The 22,812-nt window shown below is 43.7% G+C and overlaps 1 protein-coding gene across 3 annotated transcripts in view; it reads right to left on the reverse strand.

Moving 5' to 3' along the window:
• MSRB3 (methionine sulfoxide reductase B3) overlaps nt 1-22,812 on the reverse strand; it is a 238,147-nt gene that overhangs the window by 178,396 nt on the left and 36,939 nt on the right. For 2 of the 3 annotated variants that reach the window (XM_073651712.1, XM_073651713.1), the window contains one exon: nt 22,645-22,772. The exons of the other annotated variant lie outside the window; for it this stretch is intronic. In XM_073651712.1, coding sequence (XP_073507813.1) covers nt 22,645-22,720 — 76 coding nt within the window. In that variant the 5' untranslated portion in view covers nt 22,721-22,772. The remainder of the gene's footprint in view (nt 1-22,644; nt 22,773-22,812) is intronic. 3 annotated transcript variants of the gene reach the window in all.

A 22,812-nucleotide genomic window follows, 5' to 3' on the forward strand; every position in this document is an offset into this window, starting at 1 on the left:
GCCAACTGAGCGACACTAAAATTTACTCGAAACTAGAATCTGACCCTACACGCAACATCAGCACTTCTATACTCAACACAGTAGATCACTATCTATCTATCAACACAATAGATCTCAAAACACGGGATTTTTTAATTAAGAAATTTCCCATCACACCCGTATTTTACATCCTCCCTAAAATACACAAATGCCTTGAAAATCCCCCAGGACGTCCGATCGTCGCTTCTACTGACTCTTTACTGTCCCCTTTATCCATTTTTCTTGAAAAAGTACTCACCCCATTGACCCAAAAAAGCCCGTCTTATCTTCTAGACACGGGGGCATTTCTGGACATAATTCATTCCATCCACCAGATACCACCCAACTCTCTTCTTGTAACCCTAGATGTGAATAGTTTATACACATCGATTCCACACAATAAGGGCATAGAATGTGTGGGTAATCTATTGAAGAGCTTTAACACACCCATCGACACACAGAATCTCTGTTTGGACCTTTTGACTTTAGTCCTCACAAGAAACTTTTTCCTATTTGGGAACACCTTCTATCTTCAGAAACAGGGTACCGCGATGGGTTCCAATGTAGCACCCCCATACGCAAATTGCTATATGGCGGAATTTGAGCAGAATGTCATTTATTCTAATGATCTGTACACTAAACATGCTTTAGTATGGAAAAGATATATTGACGATATCTTCTGCTTATGGGGGGGCTCTAGGGAGTCTCTTGATATTTTTCTCAATACCATCAACACAGCTTGGGAGGGTCTCAATTTTACTATTTCATCCAGTACTGAATCTATTAATTTTCTAGACACTAAGGTCATAAAAGATAGGGATGGGTTCCTATCCACGGACCTATTTGTCAAACCTACAGACAGAAATGGCCTACTCCGCTTTGATAGTCTGCATCCCAAATCTACCATTTCGTCTATACCTAAATCACAGTTCCACAGGGTCAGACGCATAGTTAGTGATACTACCACCAGGGATACCCGTCTTAGGGAAATGCAACACAAATTTGTGGAACGAGGATACCCCTCTGCCCTCTTACAAAAATCTCTAGACTCTGACACCCAAAACCGTCACACCATCTCTAACCGTTTACCTTTTGTCCACACATATCATCCAGCAGTACGTATCCTTCATAAAAAAATTCGTCAACACTGGAAAATTCTGCATACAGCATATCCTTCTGTCCCTGAGTTTGGGAATCCTTTTCTCCCATGTTTCAAGAGGGCTCCCAACATCAAGGATCACCTCATTCGGGCGGATCTACCTACCAACACCCCCAGATTGAGATAAAGATTCCTTTCAAACCCAAAAACTGGCACCTTCCCTTGTCTCCATTGTTTCCAATGTAATAATATCATCAGAGGCAGTACCTTCTACCACCCACAATCGGGTAAACAATATCACATCAGGGACTATTTCACATGTAATTCTTCTTTTGTAGTTTATCTTATCAAGTGCCCATGTGGCCTTATTTACATTGGAGAAACTACTCAACCAGTCAAGGATCGCATATCCAAACATAAGTCCACCATTCGCTGTAAAAATTTATTACTACCACTGCCACAACATTTTTCATCTACAGGCCACACCATCTCACAACTGAAATTTCAAGTCATAGATCATGTACCCATTCCACGTAGAGGGGGCGACCGGATCCGTATGCTTAAACGTAGGGAATCATTTTGGATTCATGAATTGCAATCACTGACCCCTAAAGGTCTTAATCGCGATTATGATTTGCTCTCCTTCATGTAACAGGTGAACTATGGCCAGGTCACACAACACATCAGGATATACAATAAGTATTGTTTATTGACACTAACATGTCTCCTTTATTTATGATTATATCCAGAATGACATATATATGCTGTGCATGTTGGTGACTTGTCTGTGTTTTTGCATAACTTGCTAATTTTGTTTTCCTCTATCTCCAGCATCCTTCCTAAACCTCTGCCTCCTCTCCTGCTCCCCTTGGATGCTCCCGCTTTGTGACCCGATTTCTTCCTATTGTCTGCTTCTAACCTTCAGCAGCAGTGGAACGCATATCTTCTCCGCTGAAACGCAAACAGAGGCACTTCCGCCCACGTGACCAGCACCTGACCACGGACCCCATGACGCACACGTCGCGTCACTTCCGGTTTCGGGTCCCCTCTCATTCGCGCACTCTTGCGGCGTTCCTTGCCATCTCTCCCCCTTCTATATAAATACAGGGGATACACCTGTGACACCTCTTCCCCTCCTGACTAGCGGTGGACTCCGCGTCTCCTGAGGACATTCCACATGACTGATAGCCACAGGTACATGCTTCCCACCATATACTTCCTTCTAGGGGGAAGCTATGCCTCTTTCATCATAGCGTCCTTTCTTCTCCTTTAGTCTCCTTTACAAGACTTCCCATACCTTTTGGACATTACAGCTTGACTGTTACAGCTTCCATTTCAGGTTTGCTCGAGTTTATATATGTCTCACCTCAACTATATATATGGGTCACTATTAATCTAGTCACTTCTTCCTTACAGCTCCTATAGTGGAAATTGTCCACTCGCATGACCTTCACTCCGGTATGTTACTATCTCCTCTTTTCCTCTCTCACGGGACATCCAACCGAAATCCCTCCCAAATCCCTCCCTCCCTCTATGTCGTTTCTCAGGAAGGTAGATTTATATTTCGGATGAAATAAACGTATTTATGTTAACTTTATCTTTACTGTATATACTACTGAAATTTGACCACTTCTTGTATCTAATTTTGTTTTTTGTCTGTTATTCTATTTTGTAGTACACTGATGAAGGTCCTAAGGGACCGAAACGTCTGATTATAATTTTTGAACTCACTTGATTAAAAAATACATTATCTTACTTATCTTGAGTGCCGGGTTTTTGATAGACTTCATTCTGGTTTGGTACCTTACCCGTGCACCTAAAACAATCAGGAGGTGCGATAGTTTTTGTAGAGTCTTACCACATCCCATCCAACTCATCACCGAATCCATAACTCTGCAGGTGGGAATGCTGCATTCTGAGAGCATCTCCTTTCATGTTCTGCCTGGACTCTCTCACGCACTCTTGTTAGGCCTACCTTGGCTCCAGAAACATGCACCCGTGCTTGACTGGCAGACCGGAGAAGTCCTTTGCTGGGGACAGGACTGCCATAGGACTTGTCTAGTTCCCGTTCATCCTGCTCATCCTTCTCCTACCCCAGTCAGTCTACCCGGTCTGCCGGTTCCCTATTGGTCTTATGCGGATGTCTTCAATAAAAAAGAAGCAGAGACATTACCCCCTCATAGACCATACGATTGTCCAATCGACCTGATACCCGGCTCTACTCCTCCCCGTGGGCGTATCTACCCTTTGTCCGCAGCGGAGACCCGGTCCATGTCAGAATATATTGAGGAGAATCTGGCCCGGGGATTTATCCGGAAATCTACCTCCCCGGCGGAGCAGGCTTCTTCTTCGTCAAAAAGAAGGACGGCTCACTCCGTCCATGTATAGATTATAGAGGCCTTAACCAGATTACAGTGAAGAATAAATACCCCCTCCCGCTCATTCCTGAATTATTTGACCGCCTGAGGGGGGCTAGAATCTTCACCAAACTGGATCTCCATGGGGCGTATAACCTGGTCCGTATCCGTCAGGGGGATGAGTGGAAGACGGCATTCAACACCCGGGACGGCCACTATGAGTACCTTGTAATGCCCTTCGGTCTCTGTAACGCTCCTGCCGTCTTTCAAGAGTTGGTCAATGACATCTTCCGTGACCTTCTCTACTCCTGCGTGGTGGTGTACCTGGACGACATCTTGGTCTTCTCTCCGGACCTTCCTACTCACCGGAGGGATGTTCGCCAGGTCCTGCTCAGGCTCAGGCAGAACCACCTCTACGCTAAATATGAGAAGTGCATCTTTGAGCAGACCTCTCTTCCATTTCTGGGCTACATAATCTCTCAGACCGGCCTACAAATGGATCCTGAGAAACTGTCTGCCATCCAGAAGTGGCCCCGACCAGAGGGGTTGAAGGCTATTCAGCGGTTCCTGGGCTTCGCCAACTATTACCGCACTTCTCTTCCCGGACTGCCCCTATCTCTGCGCTCACCTGTAAGGGTACTAATCCCAGAAGATGGCCGTCCGAAGCTGAGGAGGCCTTTCTTTCCTTAAAACAGGCCTTCTCCTCCGCCCCGGTGCTGCATCGTCCGGACGGCAACAAACAATTCTTCCTAGAAGTTGACGCTTCCTCCTCCGGAGCCGGGGCGGTACTTACCCAAAAGTCATCTTCCGGAAGAATGGTAACCTGCGTTTTTTTCTCCAAACTCTTCTCCTCTTCTGAGCGCAACTATTCTATTGGAGACCGTGAATTGTTAGCCATTAAGCTGGCACTGGAGGAGTGGCGTTACCTGCTCGAGGGGGCTCTTCACCCGATAATAATTTACACGGACCACAAGAACATGGCTTACCTTCAGAGCGCCCAGAGACTTAACCCGCGCCAAGCCCGGTGGTCCTTGTTTTTTGCCTGCTTTGATTTTGTTCTTCATTTTCGCCCGGCAGACAAAAACATCAAAGCTGACGCCTTGTCCCGATCCTTCCTGGTGTCTGATCTAGAGGAGGAACCTAAGCACATCATTGATCCCGCCAGAGTAATGCAAGAGGCTCCCGTGAATCTAAATCGTCTCCCTCCCGGTAAGACGTTTGTAACTGTACCTGATTGGAAGAAGGTCCTACACTGGGGTCATTCGTCTGAGCTAGCTGGCCACGCCGGTCAGAAAAAGACCCTCCAGCTCATTACCCGGCATTACTGGTGGCCTACCCTGCACAAGGATGTAATAGACTTTGTTTCTGCCTGTGTGTCCTGCGCCCGCAACAAAGTTCCGAGACACCTGCCAGCCGGTCGCCTTCTTCCTCTTCCAGTACCTGCTGCCCCGTGGCAGCATATTGCTATGGACTTTATAACGGATCTTCCTGTCTCTGCCGGTTGTACGGTCATTTGGGTGGTCGCTGATCGCTTCTCCAAGATGGCGCACTTCATTCCCCTGCCGGGTCTCCCGTCTGCACCCGAACTGGCTAAAGACTTTATCCGCCACATCTTCCGTCTCCATGGCCTGCCCTTCCACATCGTGTCAGATCGTGGGGTTCAGTTCACCTCACGCTTCTGGAGAGCCACATGTAAGTTGCTTGATGTCACTCTGGACTTCTCCTCCGCTTACCATCCACAGTCCAATGGTCAAGTGGAGCGGACCAATCAGAACCTGACCAGTTACCTCCGGCACGTCGTTAATGCCCACCATTCGGACTGGGTGGATCTCCTACCATGGGCCGAGTTCTCTTACAATAATCACGGGAGCGAATCTTCCTCCAAATCCCCGTTTTTTGTAGTCTTCGGTCAGCATCCTCGGATCCCATTTCCCGTCTCCACCTCGGTGGACAATCCGGCTGCGGAATCTCTCGTTCGCGATTTCTCCTCCATTTGGGAGAGTACCCGATCCGTACTCCTTCAGTCGTTCGAACGGATGAAAAAACACGCTGACAAGAAACGCCTGGATCCTCCACAATTCCGTCCTGGAGATAAAGTCTGGCTCTCGTCCAAATATGTCCGGCTCAAGATTCCCTCCTACAAGTTAGGGCCTCGGTTCATCGGCCCACTGGAAGTTATCAAACAGATCAACCCGGTGGCCTATAAATTAAAACTCCCGGCCAACTTACGGATCCCTAACTCCTTCCATGTATCTCTCCTCAAACCCGTGGTACTTAACTCTTTTTCCAAGTCTACAGGTACGCCTCCTGCTCCGGTTTCCGCTGAGAACGAGTTTGAGGTAGAGAACATTCTGGCCACCAAAAGGGTAAGAGGAAAAACCTTTTTTCTGGTAGATTGGAAGGGGTTTGGTCCTGAGGAGAGAACGTGGGAGTCCCGGGAGACCATCTATGCCCCTCTCATCCTTGATAAATTTCTCTCTGGCCTAAAAAAAGGGGGGGCCTAAAGGGGGGGTACTGTAGCGTCGGCGTCCCTGCCTCCTGCTAGGCAGGGACGCTGTTCCCCTCACCTCTCCGCTCTGTGCCCGGCGTCTTCCTCCCGCTCTGCTGGCAGCGCGCGCTGCTTCCCGGCCACGGTGCTTAGGGCGCGCGCGCGCTCCCCCTCTCTTAAAGGGGCCGCGCGCGCCATCCTAAGGAGTCCCCAGCCAATGGCCGGAGGACTTCACCATATATAAGGCACCTCCTCCAAAATGGAGGTGCCCGAGCAATGTTGTTGCAAAGCCTTCACTCTGCTTCAGCCCTCAGGTCCCGTTTCCAGTTACCTGCCAGTCACCTGCCTGTTACTTACCAGTCACCTGCCAGATTCCTGCCTGTTACCTGCCAGTCACCTGCCAGATTCCTGCCTGTTACCTGCCAGATTCCTGCTTGATACCTGCCAGATATCCGTTTACCTGCTTGCAAGCCTGCGGTCCGACGGTCTGCCTTCCGACACCTGTCAGTCTGTCTATGGACCAGCCTGCCCGCTCACCTGGGAGCGCTCGTCTGCTACCTGCCTGCTAGTCTACCTGGAGGCTCCGCCGTCACTTGCCGTGACCACCTGCCTGTCCAGAGACTCTTGTCTGCTCACCTGGGAGCGCTCATCTGCCACCTGCCTGCTAGCCTACCTGGAGGCTCCGCCGTCACTTGCCGTGACCACCTGCCTGTCCAGAGACTCTTGTCTGCTCACCTGGGAGCGCTCATCTGCTACCTGCCTGCTAGCCTACCTGGAGGCTCCGCCGTCACTTGCCGTGACCACCTGCCTGTCCAGAGACTCTCGCCTGCTCACCTAGGAGCGCTCACCTGCTACCTGCCTGCTAGCCTACCTGGAGGCTCTGCCGTCACTAGCCGTGACCACCTGCCTGTCCAGAGACTGTCCCTGTCACTTGCCGTGAGTACCCGTCCTTCTACCCAGAGACTGTCCCTGTCACTTGCCGTGACTACCTGCCCTTCTACCCAGAGACTGTCCCTGTCACTTGCCGTGACTACCTGCCCTTCTACCCAGAGACTGTCCCTGTCACTTGCCGTGATTACCTGTCCGTCTTCCCTGGGAGCCACCCGCTTCCTTACAAGGACCGCCCCCTTGAATAGTTGCTCAGAGGTTCCGCCTCCCAGACCCGTTACAGAGAGCTGTGTGGGGGTCACCGTTGGGGGATCATACTGTGTTGGGGTCACCATACTTGCCATGGGAGCTGAGGTGGGGTACAGTAGGGTCATTATACTGTGCATGTGGAAGAATTCACCATGGGAGTATCATACTGTGTTTGAGGAGCACTTTTTTAACAAAAGAAATCTATGAAAGTTTCACTTAACTGAAGAATCATGTTCACTAATAGTTTTTAACATACAATGAATACCGCAAAAGCAAAACAAAAAAAAAATTACAGAATTGTGTTTATTCACTGCAAGTTTATAATGCATTGCAGGGAGAAGCATCAATTCATTTTTTGCTTCGGGCATTTGTAACGCTAGAATTGGCACTGAATAGGTGATAATTGAATGAGAGGAAAACCTGATGTTGGGACCCCCACTAATCACGAGAACTTGGGTCCACTGACCACTTGTGAATCTACTTGTACTGCTCATACGTGACCACCACTCTATACACTGTGGGACCCCATGTTTCATGATTGTGGAGGTTCCAGCAATCAGAGCAACACCAGTTAAACATTTATCCCCTAATTTGTGATTAGATGATAATTGTTGTTTGTGGCATAACTACTTTAAACGTTTTTTTCCCCACAGTACAATACTGATAGCTTATTGTTAGGAAATTAGATAAATATCAGATTCAACTCCTGGTACCACATCAGGTGACCATAGTGGCCATGAAGTTCCAGCAAGTGCCGTGTCCCCTCCATTGTTTTCCACTCATAGCTCTGTACTTGTGGCAGTGATAGACCTGATTATTACAGTTCATAACTTGAACAAATGAGAAAAAACAGCATAGAGCTTCACACCAGACATCTCCATTACCAAAAGTACAGCACTATAATGGTAAACAATAAAGGGAACATGGTTCTCTGTTAAGGACGGGTTATGAAAATTGTAGTCTTGGAAAACTTGTTAAATTCTATAGAATTATAGAATCTGATGACAAAAACATCTTTTCTGATTTCTGCTGAGTACAACATTATGTGGATCCTATTCACATGCATTTAGATATAAGAGATGTACTGTAGATAAAGTTGTATTGATAATTTTTAACTTTTTTAATGTACAACAATTGGTCTTTTTATTTGCTTTTGTACATAAATTTGCTTACTATGATATGTTCCAAGGAACCATGGGTACAGATGCTCTCTGGTTACTGGATTCCAATTAAAAGCAATAATGTGTGTCCCTGTATAATCACCACTAACTGGACAATTTCTGATTGTAAATGAACGTGCTCCATTAACAACTGTGAGTGAAAAATCTGTTTGAGAAACAGTACTGTGAAAATGTTTTAAGCAGGTATGGAAAAAATGCTGCAAAGTCAAAATGCTTTAAAAAAAATGTTATCAATTAACAAAATGCAAAGTGAATGAACAAAATAGAAATTAAATCAAATCACTATTTGGTGTGACCATCCTTAGCCTTTAAAACAGCATCAATTCTTCTTGGAACACTTGCACACAGTATTTGAAGGAACTCAAAGGGAGGGTTCAACCATAACTCCCAAGCAGCACGCCAGCAGCCTGGGGGTCATATTCGACACTAACCTTTCCTTTACCCCCCATATCCGATCACTCACTCGCTCCTGTCACCTGCATCTTAAAAACATCTCCAGAATCCGACCTTTTCTCACCTTTGAAACTGCTAAAACTCTTACTGTTGCTCTTATTCACTCTCATCTGGACTACTGCAACTCTCTTCTGATCGGTCTCCCTCTTACCAAACTTTCTCCTCTCCAATCCGTCCTGAATGCGGCAGCCAGGGTCGTATTTCTGTCCAGCCACTTCACCGATGCCTCCATCTTGTGCCAGTCTTTACACTGGTTGCTTGTCCGCCTCAGGGTCCAATATAAACTCATCACTCTCACCCTCAAAGCTCTCCACAGTTCTGCACCGCCTTATATCTCCTCTCTCATCTCTGTCTATCGCCCTACACGTGCCCTCCGTTCTACAAATGACCTAAGACTAACATCCCCCATAACCCGAACCTCGCACCTCCGACTCCAAGACTTCTCTCGTGCTGCGCCAGTTCTCTGGAATGCACTACCCCAGGCGATCCGACTGATGCCTAGCCCCCATATCTTCAAGCGCACTTTAAAAACCCATTGTTATGATCTGCTACAAGCACTAAGGAAAGACAGGAGATCTGTCCCTACAATAGAACTAAGCTAGATCCCTACGATGTAACGGGGAACCTGATCCTGCGATCAGACCCGCTAAAGTCCTCAGCTAGTCTGAACGAAGACCTATAGATGTGAGGGAGGGATCCCTACAAGAACTAGGGACTGGGAGAAAGATGGACACCTCCTAGCAGAAATTGTAGCAGTCAAAAGACATACAAACAACATAGAACATAGAGGTCAAAAGACCTAGCTAAACTGACTGAGAAAGGTAACAAAGCACCTGGCTAGCTTAAGAGTAGAAATTACAATGAAGTCCAGCAAGGCTAGAAGGGCGGAGCAGGATTAAATAGGCAAAAACGGTCATGTGACCAGCATAATAGGAAAAACCTAACAGGAGAGTTCTAACAGTACCTCCTTTTCTATGAGGATCCTCCGGATCCCCTAGGCCCAGGCTTATCAGGAAACCTCTTGTGAAACGCTCTGACAAGTCTGGAAGCAGAAACGTCATCTGCCCTCACCCATGAGTTATCCTCGGGACCGAAACCCTTCCAAGCGACGAGATACTGCAAACTCCCTCTATACCGTCTAGAATTAAGGATGCGGGAAATTTCAGATTCCCCGTCCTCCACCACCGGAGGAACAGTGGCAGTGGCGTCTCTATCTGATACATAAGCTTTTTTCAATAGAGAAACATGAAACACCGGATTAATCTTACAGGAGGTAGGAACCTCCAACCTAACAGCAGATTGGTTAACTACCTGAAGCACCTTAAAGGGCCCTACAAACTTGGGACCCAATTTTTTAGAAGGAATCCTCAACCGCAGATTCTTAGAGGACAACCAAACCATGTCACCAACCGTAAACAAAACCTCTAGACGTTTCCTGTCAAAGTACCTCTTAGATTTTTTGTTAGCCTCCTGAAGATTACCACGCACATCCGTCCAAACTCTTTCCAAATCACCGGAAAAACTCTCCTCCTCAGGCACAGCCGATACCAATTTGGAGAATGACCCAAAAGACGGATGTCTCCCAGAACAACAAAAAAAAGGCGAACACCCAGCAGAATAGGATGTATGGTTGTTAAGAGTAAATTCAGCAAGCGGCAGAAACTCAGACCACCCCTCTTGATTGTCTGCCACAAAGCAACGCAAGAACTGCTCAACATCCTGGTTCTTCCTTTCTGTCTGGCCATTAGACTCAGGATGATATCCAGATGAAAATGACAAATGAACTCCCAACCTGTCACAAAAGGCACGCCAAAAACGAGCCACGAACTGAGGTCCCCTATCAGAAACAATGTCAGTAGGAACACCATGGAGTCTGACAATCTCCTTGACAAAGGCCTTAGAGAGTGTCTTAGCGCAGGGCAGTTTGATGAAGGAACCAAGTGACACATCTTGCTAAAACGGTCCACGACCACCCAGATGACCGTGAAACCCTCAGAGGGGGGAAGGTCAGTAATAAAGTCCATAGCCAGATGTATCCAAGGTGCACTAGGAACCTCCAGAGGGCAAAGGAACCCCGCAGCAGGAGTATGTGAAGACTTAGATCTAGCACACACAGTACATTGACGCACCCACTTAATGACCTCCTTCTGCCATCCAGGCCACCAAAAACTGCGACCCACAAGTCTCTTGGTCTCAGAAATTCCAGGATGACCTGCCAACCGAGACTCATGACACTCAACAAACAAATCTCTCCTAAAGGTCCTAGGCACAAACAACCTCCCATAGGGAGTGTTAGATGGGGCATTCTCCTGTGCTTTAAGAATCTCATCTTCCAAAACGGAGTCCAATGCAGCAATCACAACACCTTCTTGTAAAATGCTCTCCTCCTCCTCAGCACCGACCATGGGAGAAAAGCTGCGAGACAAAGCATCAGCTTTAACATTCTTGGTACCCGGGATGTAAGTAACGGAAATATTAAACCGCAAAAAAAAAAGTGCCCACCTAGCCTGACGGGCATTCAAGCGCTTGGCAGCATCAAGATAGATCAGATTTTTATGATCAGTGAAAACCTGAATGGGAAAATCAGCACCTTCCAAGAGATGACGCCAGTGTTCAAATGCGAGTTTAATAGCCAGCAATTCCCGATTACCAATATCGTAATTAAGTTCAGTCTCAGAAATTTTTTTTGAAAAAAAGGCACAGGGATGTACTCCAAACTTGTTTTCCTGAGACAACACCGCACCGACCCCCACAGAAGAAGCATCAACCTCAACCAAAAACGGCTTAGTCACATCAGGCTGCATAAGGATGGGGGCAGAGCTGAACCTCTCCTTTAGAAACACAAAAGCTTCAATGGCCTCAGTAGTCCACTGAACCGCATTAGAACATTTCCTGGTGAGATCGGTCAGTGGTTTAACAATAATAGAAAATTTTTTCATGAATTTTCTGTAATAATTGGCGAAACCCAAAAACCTCTGTATCGATTTCAAACCAATAGGCCTAGGCCATTCCTGCACAGCTTGAACTTTCACCGGGTCCATCTCAAAGCCCTCGCTGGAGATAATGTAGTCCAAAAAACTAATTCTTTGTACAGCGAACTCACATTTCTCCAGCTTAGCAAAAAGCGAATTGTCAATCAATAACTGCAATACCTCACGTACGCTCCGCCAATGAGACTCCAGGTCAGGCGAATAAATCAAAATGTCATCCAAATACACAACCACATTTTTGCCGATCAAAGGTCTAAGGATGTCATTAATAAGATTCTGAAAAAATGCTGGTGCATTGGTAAGACCAAAAGGCATAACCAAATTCTCAAAATGACCCACAAGAGTGTTAAAAGCAGTCTTCCATTCATCACCCTCCTTCATGCGCAACAAATTGTATGCCCCCCGGAGATCAATTTTAGAGAACCACTTGGCCCCCACTAACTGGTTAAACAAATCAGGAATCAATGGCAGTGGGTAGGGATTGCGTACAGTAATTTTATTAATCTCGCGAAAGTCCAAACAAGGACGTAAACCGCCGTTCTTTTTTTTAACAAAAAAAAATCCAACAGCCACAGGTGACTTAGAGGGTCTGATATGACCGGCGGCCAAGCTCGTCTGTATGTATTCCTCCAAAGCCTTTCTCTCAGGAATAGTCAGATTAAATAAACGACTTTTAGGAAGAGTCACTCCAGGGACAAATTCAATGGTACAATCGTAGTCTCTATGGGGAGGCAAAATTTGCGACTCCTCCTCAGAAAAAACTTTCCAAAAATCCTGAATAGGTACAGGTAATTTCCCTTTATCCACAGCAGCAATGCGCCCGTTACAACACTTGTCATAACACTTAGCGCTCCAGGACTTAATTTCATTGGTAGACCAATCCAGTACAGGATTGTGCAATTTTAACCAGGGCAACCCCAAAACTACTGGAGAAGGCAAATTATTTAATACCACCAAATCCAAATTTTCTTGGTGAATACCATTAATAGTGAGGGGAAATTCATAAACCTTGTAAGTAACACATTTCAAGGGAGAGCCATCGACAGAAACCACGGCAATAGGGGATGACAAAGGTTTGGGTTTTAAATCAAGTTTTTCCAAGAATCCCCCATCAATCACATTCAGAGTTGAACCACAATCCACAAATACCCGAAATTCAATTAATTCTTCCTGAGCTGCGGTAGTAGCAGAAAGAAATACACCCTTAGTGTTTAAACAGGCTATACGGGCGTAACTGACCTTTTTTTTTTCTTTGTTCATACGAAGCACACAGTTCTTAATGAAATGGTCAGATTTGCCGCAATAAAAGCACAAACCTTCTGAAAACCTGCGGTCTTTTTCCTGAGAGCGGGGTGACATTGCCCCAATCTCCATCGGCTCTCCAGTGTCAGTACAGACCCTCTCAACACTCGGAGCTGACATGGCAGAGGATTTACTCTCATTAATCCTTGCACGCAGTCTCCTGTCCACCCGTATAGCTAATTGCATTGCCTCCTGCAAGTTTCCTGGTGTAGTATAAGCAATCAGCAGATCCTTAACCCTTTCACCTAGCCCAGCAAGAAACAAACTTTTCAGAACTGAATCGTTCCACCCCACCTGGGCAGACCACCGACGGAAGTGAGTACAATAATTTTCCACATTACCTGATCCCTGCCTCAAATGTCTCAATTCCGTCTCAGCTGATGAGACACGATCAGGATCATCATACAACAACCCCAAAGCAGAAAAAAAACTATCCACTGATCTAAAGCACGGATCACTAGGTTGGAGAGAAAAGGCCCATCCCTGAGGTTCTTTGTGCAAAAGTGACATTATGAACCCTATGCGCTGCGATTCATCACCAGAGGATCTGGGTCTCAAACGAAAATACAATAAACAAGCATTTTTAAAGGAAAAAAAATCTTGTTGTTCACCAAAAAATAAATCAGGCAATCATACCTTTGGCTCCACAAAATGCGCTCCAGAACAGCTACTCACGTGTTGTTGGAGATCGGCCACCTCCAGAGAGAGTCCCTGCAGGCGTTGAGCCAAATCCTGAACCGACACCATGATGGAAACTGGAGGTCTTTCCTTAGAGAAATTTTTTGGGCTGGACTTACTGTTATGATCTGCTACAAGCACTAAGGAAAGACAGGAGATCTGTCCCTACAATAGAACTAAGCTAGATCCCTACGATGTAACGGGGAACCTGATCCTGCGATCAGACCCGCTAAAGTCCTCAGCTAGTCTGAACGAAGACCTATAGATGTGAGGGAGGGATCCCTACAAGAACTAGGGACTGGGAGAAAGATGGACACCTCCTAGCAGAAATTGTAGCAGTCAAAAGACAAACAAACAACATAGAACATAGAGGTCAAAAGACCTAGCTAAACTGACTGAGAAAGGTAACAAAGCACCTGGCTAGCTTAAGAGTAGAAATTACAATGAAGTCCAGCAAGGCCAGAAGGGCGGAGCAGGATTAAATAGGCAAAAAAGGTCATGTGACCAGCATAATAGAAAAAACCTAACAGGAGAGTTCTAACACCCATCACTTTAAACAAGCCTACCACCTTAACTACTCAGTAAATTAACTTTCCCCTGTTCCCTCCTTCTAAATATCATTCAGAATCTGTTACTTACTCTTCATCTGTCTCCACACCCTCCATGCAGAAGATAAATGCACTCGGTACTCGAGTATTGCACTTAAACATACAGGCTGATGACCGGATCATACAGCTTTATATGAAAATCCCTATTTATTATAATTGCCAGACCTGAAATAACAAGCACTTTTCACCTATTGTGTCCCCCCATTTCCTTGTAGAATGTAAGCTTGTGAGCAGGGACCTCACTCCTATTGTAACTGTTTAAACTGTCCTTAAATTGTATTGAATTTATTGTCTGTACATGTCCCCGCTTAATTGTAAAGTGCTGCGGAATTTGTTGGCGCTTTATAAATCAAATTTTTAAAAAAAAATTAAACTCGGTGGAGAGGTTTTTCCAAACATTTTGAAAAACTGGCCACAGATGTTCTGTGATTATAGACTTATGTAAATCCTTCTGTCTCTTCATGTAATCCCAGACAGACTTTGTGATGTTTAAATCAAGGCTCTGTGGGGACCATAACATCACTTCCAGGACTCCTTGCTAACTCTTTACACTGAAGATGGTTCTTAATGAAAGTGGCTAAATGTTTGAGGTAATTGTGCTGCTGCAGAATAAATTTGGAGCCAATCAAATGCCTCCTTGATAGTATTTCATGATGGATAAGTATCTGTCTGTAGTTGTCAGAATTGATAACACCAAGAAATAGCAACATTTAGGTCCGTAGATGCAGTGGTCGGCCAAGGAAAATTAGTGCAGCAGATGAAGGACACAACATGCTTATGTCCCTTAAAAACCGTAATATGCCCAGCAATGTCATCTGCTCAGAACTAGGGGCAACTAGCGGGAGCCAGATACACCCATCTACTGTTTGGAAGAAGTGGTCTTCATGAAAGAATTGAGACTAAACCTCAACTATGCATGAAAATGTAGTTACTGTGGTGCAGAAAAATGGCAGCAGGTGCTCTGGACTAAGTGAGTCAAATTTTCAAATATTTGGCCTTAACAGAAGGAAGTTTGTTCATGAATAGCTGGAGAGCAGTACAATAATGAGTGTCTGTAGGCAACAGGTTCATTGCAAGTTTGAGAATGCATTTCAGCAAATAGAGTTGGAGATTTGGTCAGGATTAATGGTGTCCTCAATTTCTTCTTCAGAAAGGTAAAGGACTTTAACTCAAGTCCAGTAGGTGGCACTAGAATTCAAGTCCTCTTCCTCTTTGAAGAGGTAATTTGCATATTTAATTGGATGAAAACACTAACACACTGTGTATGCCATGCTTAACTAATATTTATATGAAAGTTTCATACTTTAGTTTATGATATGTTCATATTTTTTAACAAGCATGAACAAGTCTACAGGATTAAACCTGCCCAAAAGCAAAAAATCAAAATGTCCATCTCTGTATAGTGCAGTTGCTTAAGTTGAAATATTTTCAACATACACTGAGGGGGCTTTCCTGAGCCACTGGCTTGAGACCACATTTATTATACAATGTCAGAGGATTACAGATCTGTGTCGCAAATGTTTTTGAAAAATGCAGCCAATCAGCATGGGTATTTCACTAGTAAAAACTATATTATAACAGTGCATACACTGATTGGCTGTCTAGTAGCGCATCTCTACATTACTGTTATACATGTCAATCTTTACCTGTGTTTGAATAAGCTGCTTTTCCTAAACACCAAGTTGGGGCAATGAAGAAGCTCCTGTCCTCTATATACATAGTGATTTTTCTTATATACATAGTTTTGCTTTATGTATATTAATAATCAGCTTGTTGTTCTTAATTTTTTTACTTATTTTAGGATGGCATTTTGGGGACATCAGGACCAATTACTAGTTTCCATAAAATAATGTTCTGAACTTACAACAGTTGTCCCAGAACACGTTAATATTGTACCTTGAGGCTCCACTATACATAGAAATTTAAACTGAAACATACATCTAAACATAAACAAAAACAATTTGAATTAAAGGGGTTGTCCACTACTTTATGTTAACCCCCTGATTTATCCCCCCGGGGCCCCTAAGACTTTTTGTAAATACCTAATGTTGCAGAGAATGCCTGTGAGCGGCGCTATCACTGGCCGCTCACAAGTATCACGTAACGTCCGGCTGCAGCCGGCTCTGACATCCGCTGATGTCACGACAAGTGCTGGCAGCAGCCGGGGGTCTTTGTCTTTCTGGTTCCACGGTGGATGCCAGGCTGTGGGCGCGAGCTCTGCCTCTCCCCATTCATTGAGAAAGCACGCGGTGGATGCCGGGTGTGACGCGGGGGTAACCCCGCCCACAACCCAGCAGCCACCACAGGGACCCCAACGCTGAGTCACGTCTCACTTGGCGTGACGTCAACGCGGGGTCACGTGATGCCTGTGAGCGGCCACTGATAGCGCCGCTCACAGGCATTCTCTGCAACATAAGGTATTTACAAAAAGTCTTAGGTGCCCTGGGGGGGTACATTGGGGGGGGTATTATAAAGTAGTGGACAACTTCTTTAAATATGTTAAGCAACACATACAGGAGTGTGCAAACGTTTTAGGCAGTTGCGGAAACAATGCTGCAAAGTAAATGTTTGCAAAAACAAAAGTGTTAATTTATTTTTTTAATTAGCATAATGCAAAGTGAATGAACAAAACAGAAATGTAAATCAAATTAATATTTGGTTTGACTATCCCTTAACTGCATGAATGCATCTATTCTTCTAGATGCAATTGTATAAAGTTTTCGAAGGAAATGGGCAGAGAAGTTGTTCCAACCATATTGAGGAACTAACCACAGATCTTCTGTGGATGTAGGCTTGCGAAAATCCTTCTGTCTCTTTATGTAATCCCACACAGACTTGATCATGTTGAAATCAAGGACTCTTCTATATGCTGAAGATTGTTCTTAATCACATTGGCTGTATGTTTAGGGTTGTTTTCCTGCTGCAGAACACATTTACTTGCATATCTGCCTAGATTCTCAGCATTGAGGATACCAAAAAATGAGACCATTGAGAACTGTAGGCAAAATGGTCGGCCATGGGAACTTAGTGCAGCAGATGAAAGACACATCATGCTTACTTCCCTTCAAAATTGGAAGATATCCAGCAGTGCTATCAGCTCAGGACTGGTATCAGCCAGTGGGAACCAGTTACATCCATTGACTGTTCAGTGATGTTTGGCCAGAAGTGATCTCCATGGAAGAATTGCAGCTAACAACCATAACTTTGACATGAAAACAAGGCCAAGTGCCTTAACTATGCTGGATGCAGAAAAATGGCAGCGGGTGCTTGGTTTGATGAGTCACAATGTGAAATATTTAGCTATAACAAAAGGCAGTTAATTTGCCAAAGAGCTGGAAATCTGTACAATAATGATTATCTGCAGACAACAGTAAAGCAGTGGAGGTTCCTTGCTAGTTTCGGGCACCACAAAATATTGATTTGATTTAGGTTTCTATTTTGCTCACTAACTTTACTTTTCTCAATTAATAAAATGGAAACCAATAACACATACTTTAAATAGGTATGTGAATTGTATCCAGTCAGATCTATGTAGCAGGGTGAACACTTATTTGTGTCTTTTGTGTCATTATCGTCAGATTCCTTCATCCAGTACATCAATGTTCTGTTAATGGAATTTTACAATGCAGTCCTTGATGAAGCATTTACAATTAAAGTTTTTAACATATCATTTTTTTATAACCACAGACAACGTAAGGCACTCAGTAATGATCAAATGAAGGTCCTTTTACACCTGTGGACCCTGTGAACGTTCTTACATTCTATGGTTACAACCGATAGCACATGCACACTCACTGGAAAAACCAACGATACATGCAAAGTACAGGTGATGCATGCAACAATCAATGTGAAAGCAGAAAGAACACATGGTAGGTGAGAGCCCCTAACAAACAGAAATAAGTAAATAAGTCTTAATAATAGGTCTCCAAAGCCTGGGTGGTCTGCTGCAGCAAATATACCTTAAGACGTCAGTACAAGCACTATTCAATAGATTTTGAGACATACAGGAAGAAAGAGATAAGAGATGAAACGTTATGTCTTACAAACTCTAAGCTTTGAATGTGACTTCTAATTATTTATAAAGCAATATGTTTTACGGAATTACAAATGGGGTATTTTCAGTACACCCCATGTTTTTGTGGTTCAGCATAGCTGCAGGATTTCCTAGCTTTATTCTGATATCTGGAATGCATTAAAAATCTGCTAAGCCACTTTCATTGTTTCTAATGCTGGAACAGGTCTGTGATATATCAGGAAATAGTCTATTTGTGAGAAAACTTTGTGTGTGACACATTAACTCTTAGTTTACTGGCGCTGTGCACAATACATAAATACAATTGCCCAGTAAAGTGTAGGTCAAGACGTATGGACAAAAATAAGTATATACTGCCATCTACTGGAAAGCAGCTCACAATGTATATAACAATGTTCGAGAACCCGTCAGGCCTCCTGACAAGTGTTTTAGTAAATATCTGCTTGCGCAAAAGAAATACAAACTACACAACGCTGTTGTAACAATTAATTGTTACCAATTTTCTTGTCAATAAGATGTGCATCTTGAAGATATGCCATCAATATAAAATATAGGCAAAGGCAAATTATTCAATACCCAGGAAGGCTATACTTTACACTAGTGTGTGCAGCCTACTTATTCTGAGCCTAAAACCTGACATGGAAGGAAATAGGTAACTATTGAATTTATTTCCCTTACTAACAAAAAAACACCTCTACAGTATTAAAAAGCAAATAAAGTCATTTTTCTGGGCACAGAAGATCACCAGTGAGCACCTCAATTCATTTATCAGTTCTGCATGCATCATAGTAGATAAAGCAGTGAGGACAAAAACTATACAAATCTCAGCTTCCTGGACCACTCTGAATACGACAATAATGGATGATGGGGGTTAAGTCAAACAAACCTAAATACTCACATGTCCGAGTCTACACATCAAAGCAATTCTGGCTCCAAAGCTCCTTTTCTACATGGAGGAACATATTGGCAACTTATGTGTGCACATACTAATGGTGATTTGATGATTCTATAAAGTGCTTCATCACCAGCATTTTTTGTGCAGTATAAAAATGTTTGTGTAGATCATGGTGAAAGGTTGTTATAATTAGACTCTTTCAAAAAAGTTAGATTTCAAATACTAACAGATTTGCCAAATTCTACGGAACAGTGCTCTTTACTGACATTGATCAAAATATGCAATATTGTAGCCAAATAATTACTTATAATTAAAAAAAACATTCCCAATGGAAAGCAAAGGTGCATTTTCATTGCACGATTATCGTGAATAAGCGTTCCTAGAAACACTACTTTCATGATAATAGTACAGACAAAACAGCCTGCCAATCACCTGACAAATAAGTAAAAGCCTCGCTCAATTAAATGATCTTTTGGTTTGCGCAAAAGTTCATAGTTCTTGACAGCACATCGTCTGTGTGAACATTGCATGCGCTGCCAAGAACAATGGCAGCCTAAGTGTTCCCGAACAACCTATTAGGCTACGTTCCCACGAAGAATATTTGGTGAGTTTTTTATGTTGCAGACTTTCGAAAAAAACACAAGTAACTTATTTTACTTAAAAGGTGCAGAAAATCTGCAACATGAAAAACTCACCAAATACTCATCGTGGGAACATAGCCTTACAGATCGTCCGTTGTGCATCTGAAGTTCACTCTGCCTGTGTAAACAGGCTATTGAATGACGGCCAACTGGCAAACAAGTTGTTTAAAGCTACGCAAAGTTTGTTAGCTGCTTCAAACCTGCTGATAGTGTTAAATAGGATAGGAAGAGAGGCGTGAACAGCAGAATATACAGTGGTGGGCAAAAGTATTGGCAGCCCTGCAATTCTGTCAGATAATACTCAGTTTCTTCCTGAAAATGATTGCAATCACAAATTCTTTGGTATTATTATCTTCATTTAATTTGCTTGCAAGGAAAAAACACAAAGAGAATGAAGCAAAAATCAAATCATTGATCATTTCACACAAAACTCCAAAAATGGGCCAGACAAAAGTATTGGCACCCTCAGCCTAATACTTGGTTGCACAACCTTTAGCCAAAATAACTGCGAACAACCGCTTCCGGTAACCATCAATGAGTTTCTTACAATGCTCTGCTGGAATTGTAGACCATTCTTCTTTGGCAAACTGCTCCAGGTCCCTGATGTTTGAAGGGTGCCTTCTCCAAACTGCCATTTTGAGATCTCTCCACAAGTGTTCTATGGGATTCAGGTCTGGACTCATTGCTGGCCACCTTAGAAGTCTCCAGTGCTTTCTCTCAAACCATTTTATAGTGCTTTTGGAAGTGTGTTTTGGGTCACTGTCCTGCTGGAAGACCCATGACCTCTGAGGGAGACCCAGCTTTCTCACACTGGGCCCTACATTATGCTGCAAAATTTGTTGGTAGTCTTCAGACTTCATAATGCCATGCACACGGTCAAGCAGTCCAGTGCCAGAGGCAGCAAAGCAACCCCAAAACATCAGGGAACCTTCACCATGTTTGACTGTAGGGACCGTGTTCTTTTCTTTGAATGCCTCTTTTTTTTTCCTGTACACTCTATGTTGATGCTTTTTGCCAAAAAGCTCTACTTTTGTCTCATCTGACCAGAGAACATTCTTCCAAAACGTTTTAGGCTTTCTCAGGTAAGTTTTGGCAAACTCCAGCCTGGCTTTTTTATGTCTCGGGGTAAGAAGTGGGGTCTTCCTGGGTATCCTACCATACAGTCCCTTTTCATTCAGACGTCGACGGATAGTACGGGTTGACACTGTTGTACCCTCGGACTGCAGGGCAGCTTGAACTTGTTTGGATGTTAGTCGAGGTTCTTTATCCACCATCCGCACAATCTCGCGTTGAAATCTCTCGTCAATTTTTCTTTTCCGTCCACATCTAGGGAGGTTAGCCACAGTGCCATGGGCTTTAAACTTCTTGATGACACTGCGCACGGAAGACACAGGAACATTCAGGTCTTTGGAGATGGACTTGTAGCCTTGAGATTGCTCATGCTTCCTCACAATTTGGTTTCTCAAGTCCTCAGACAGTTCTTTGGTCTTCTTTCTTTTCTCCATGCTCAATGTGGTACACACAAGGACACAGGACAGAGGTTGAGTCAACTTTAATCTATGTTAACTGGCTGCAAGTGTGATTTAGTTATTGCCAACACCTGTTAGGTGCCACAGGTAAGTTACAGGTGCTGTTAATTACACGAATTAGAGAAGCATCACATGATTTTTCAAACAGTGCCAATACTTTTGTCCACCCCCTTTTTTAGGTTTGGTGTGGAATTGTATCCAATTTGGCTTTAGGACAACTCTTTTTGTGTTTTTTTCATTGAAGACAAATTAAATGAAGATAATAATACCAAAGAATTTGTGATTGCAATCATTTTCAGGAAGAAACTGAGTATTATCTGACAGAATTCCAGGGGTGCCAATACTTTTGGCCACCACTGTAATTCATTTTATTTATTTATTTTTTTAGAAATTAATAGCACACGTGAAAATGAGAAATTAATATATATTAGAGAAATATGCTTTCTCCATTCATTCTCAAAATTCTCAATTCATTGCTATAGTCTGTCTTCAGTGAACACAGATTTTCCTATTACTGAGATAGGAGATGATGGTTGGTGGTCATGAAATTCTCTGGAGAACTGTAACTATTGTTTCAGGAGAACTTGCATTACCATGTTTGTGTCTGCCTCCAGCTCTTCCACTCCTTTCCATAAAATTTTTAAAGCACCAACTGTCATCTCCGATCTCAGTAATGGGAAAATCCGTCTTCACTGAATACAAATTTTAGCCATGAATTGAGAGTAAAGGTTCAGTCCAGGAGGAGAAAGAAGCAAATTTACCTGATATAATGTTAGAAAGTTGCTTTTTCCCATGGGTACTATGGATTTATGAAATAAAAATTAAAGCAACAGTTACTCTTTAATTTTCATATTGTTACTAACGCAATGCAAAAGGGATGTTTAACGATGTCTACCTTTCCTATGTAATCCTGTCAGCGGCGTCACAGGAAGTGGCGTGGGAGGGCAGAGCTGCTGACAGACTCCCTTTAATGGTAAAGAAAGGCCAGTCTGCAGGAACGTAAAATAATGATAATATATATATACATATATATAAAAGGTAATATTTATTTTTACAATTACTGTAACAATAACATACAGTACTGTAGCCTTAGGTTAGTCTTTAGAAGGTCATGTGTAATTTATATGTATTTCCCAGTATTATTATACTACATTTAGCTGGTTCTTTACTGCAGCAGAGATGGAATTGTTAAGGGCTCCCAATATGCATCACACAACAAGTAGCAACCAGTCAACCTGAGGGAAGCCCACAGGCCCGCAGGGCCACTGGCTGGCTCTTTGTCACCAAATGGAGCAGGTTGAAGGCAGACATCACTGTGATATCCTCACCAACAAAACGAAGGAGCAAAGAACAGGGACAACAGCTGAATGGGAGAAAAAGAAAGATTAATATCAGCATGACGA

This window comes from Phyllobates terribilis, unplaced genomic scaffold (genome assembly GCF_046119375.1).
Source record: "Phyllobates terribilis strain yellow unplaced genomic scaffold, ASM4611937v1 Scaffold_11__3_contigs__length_659146591, whole genome shotgun sequence".
NCBI classification, from domain to species: domain Eukaryota; kingdom Metazoa; phylum Chordata; class Amphibia; order Anura; family Dendrobatidae; genus Phyllobates; species Phyllobates terribilis.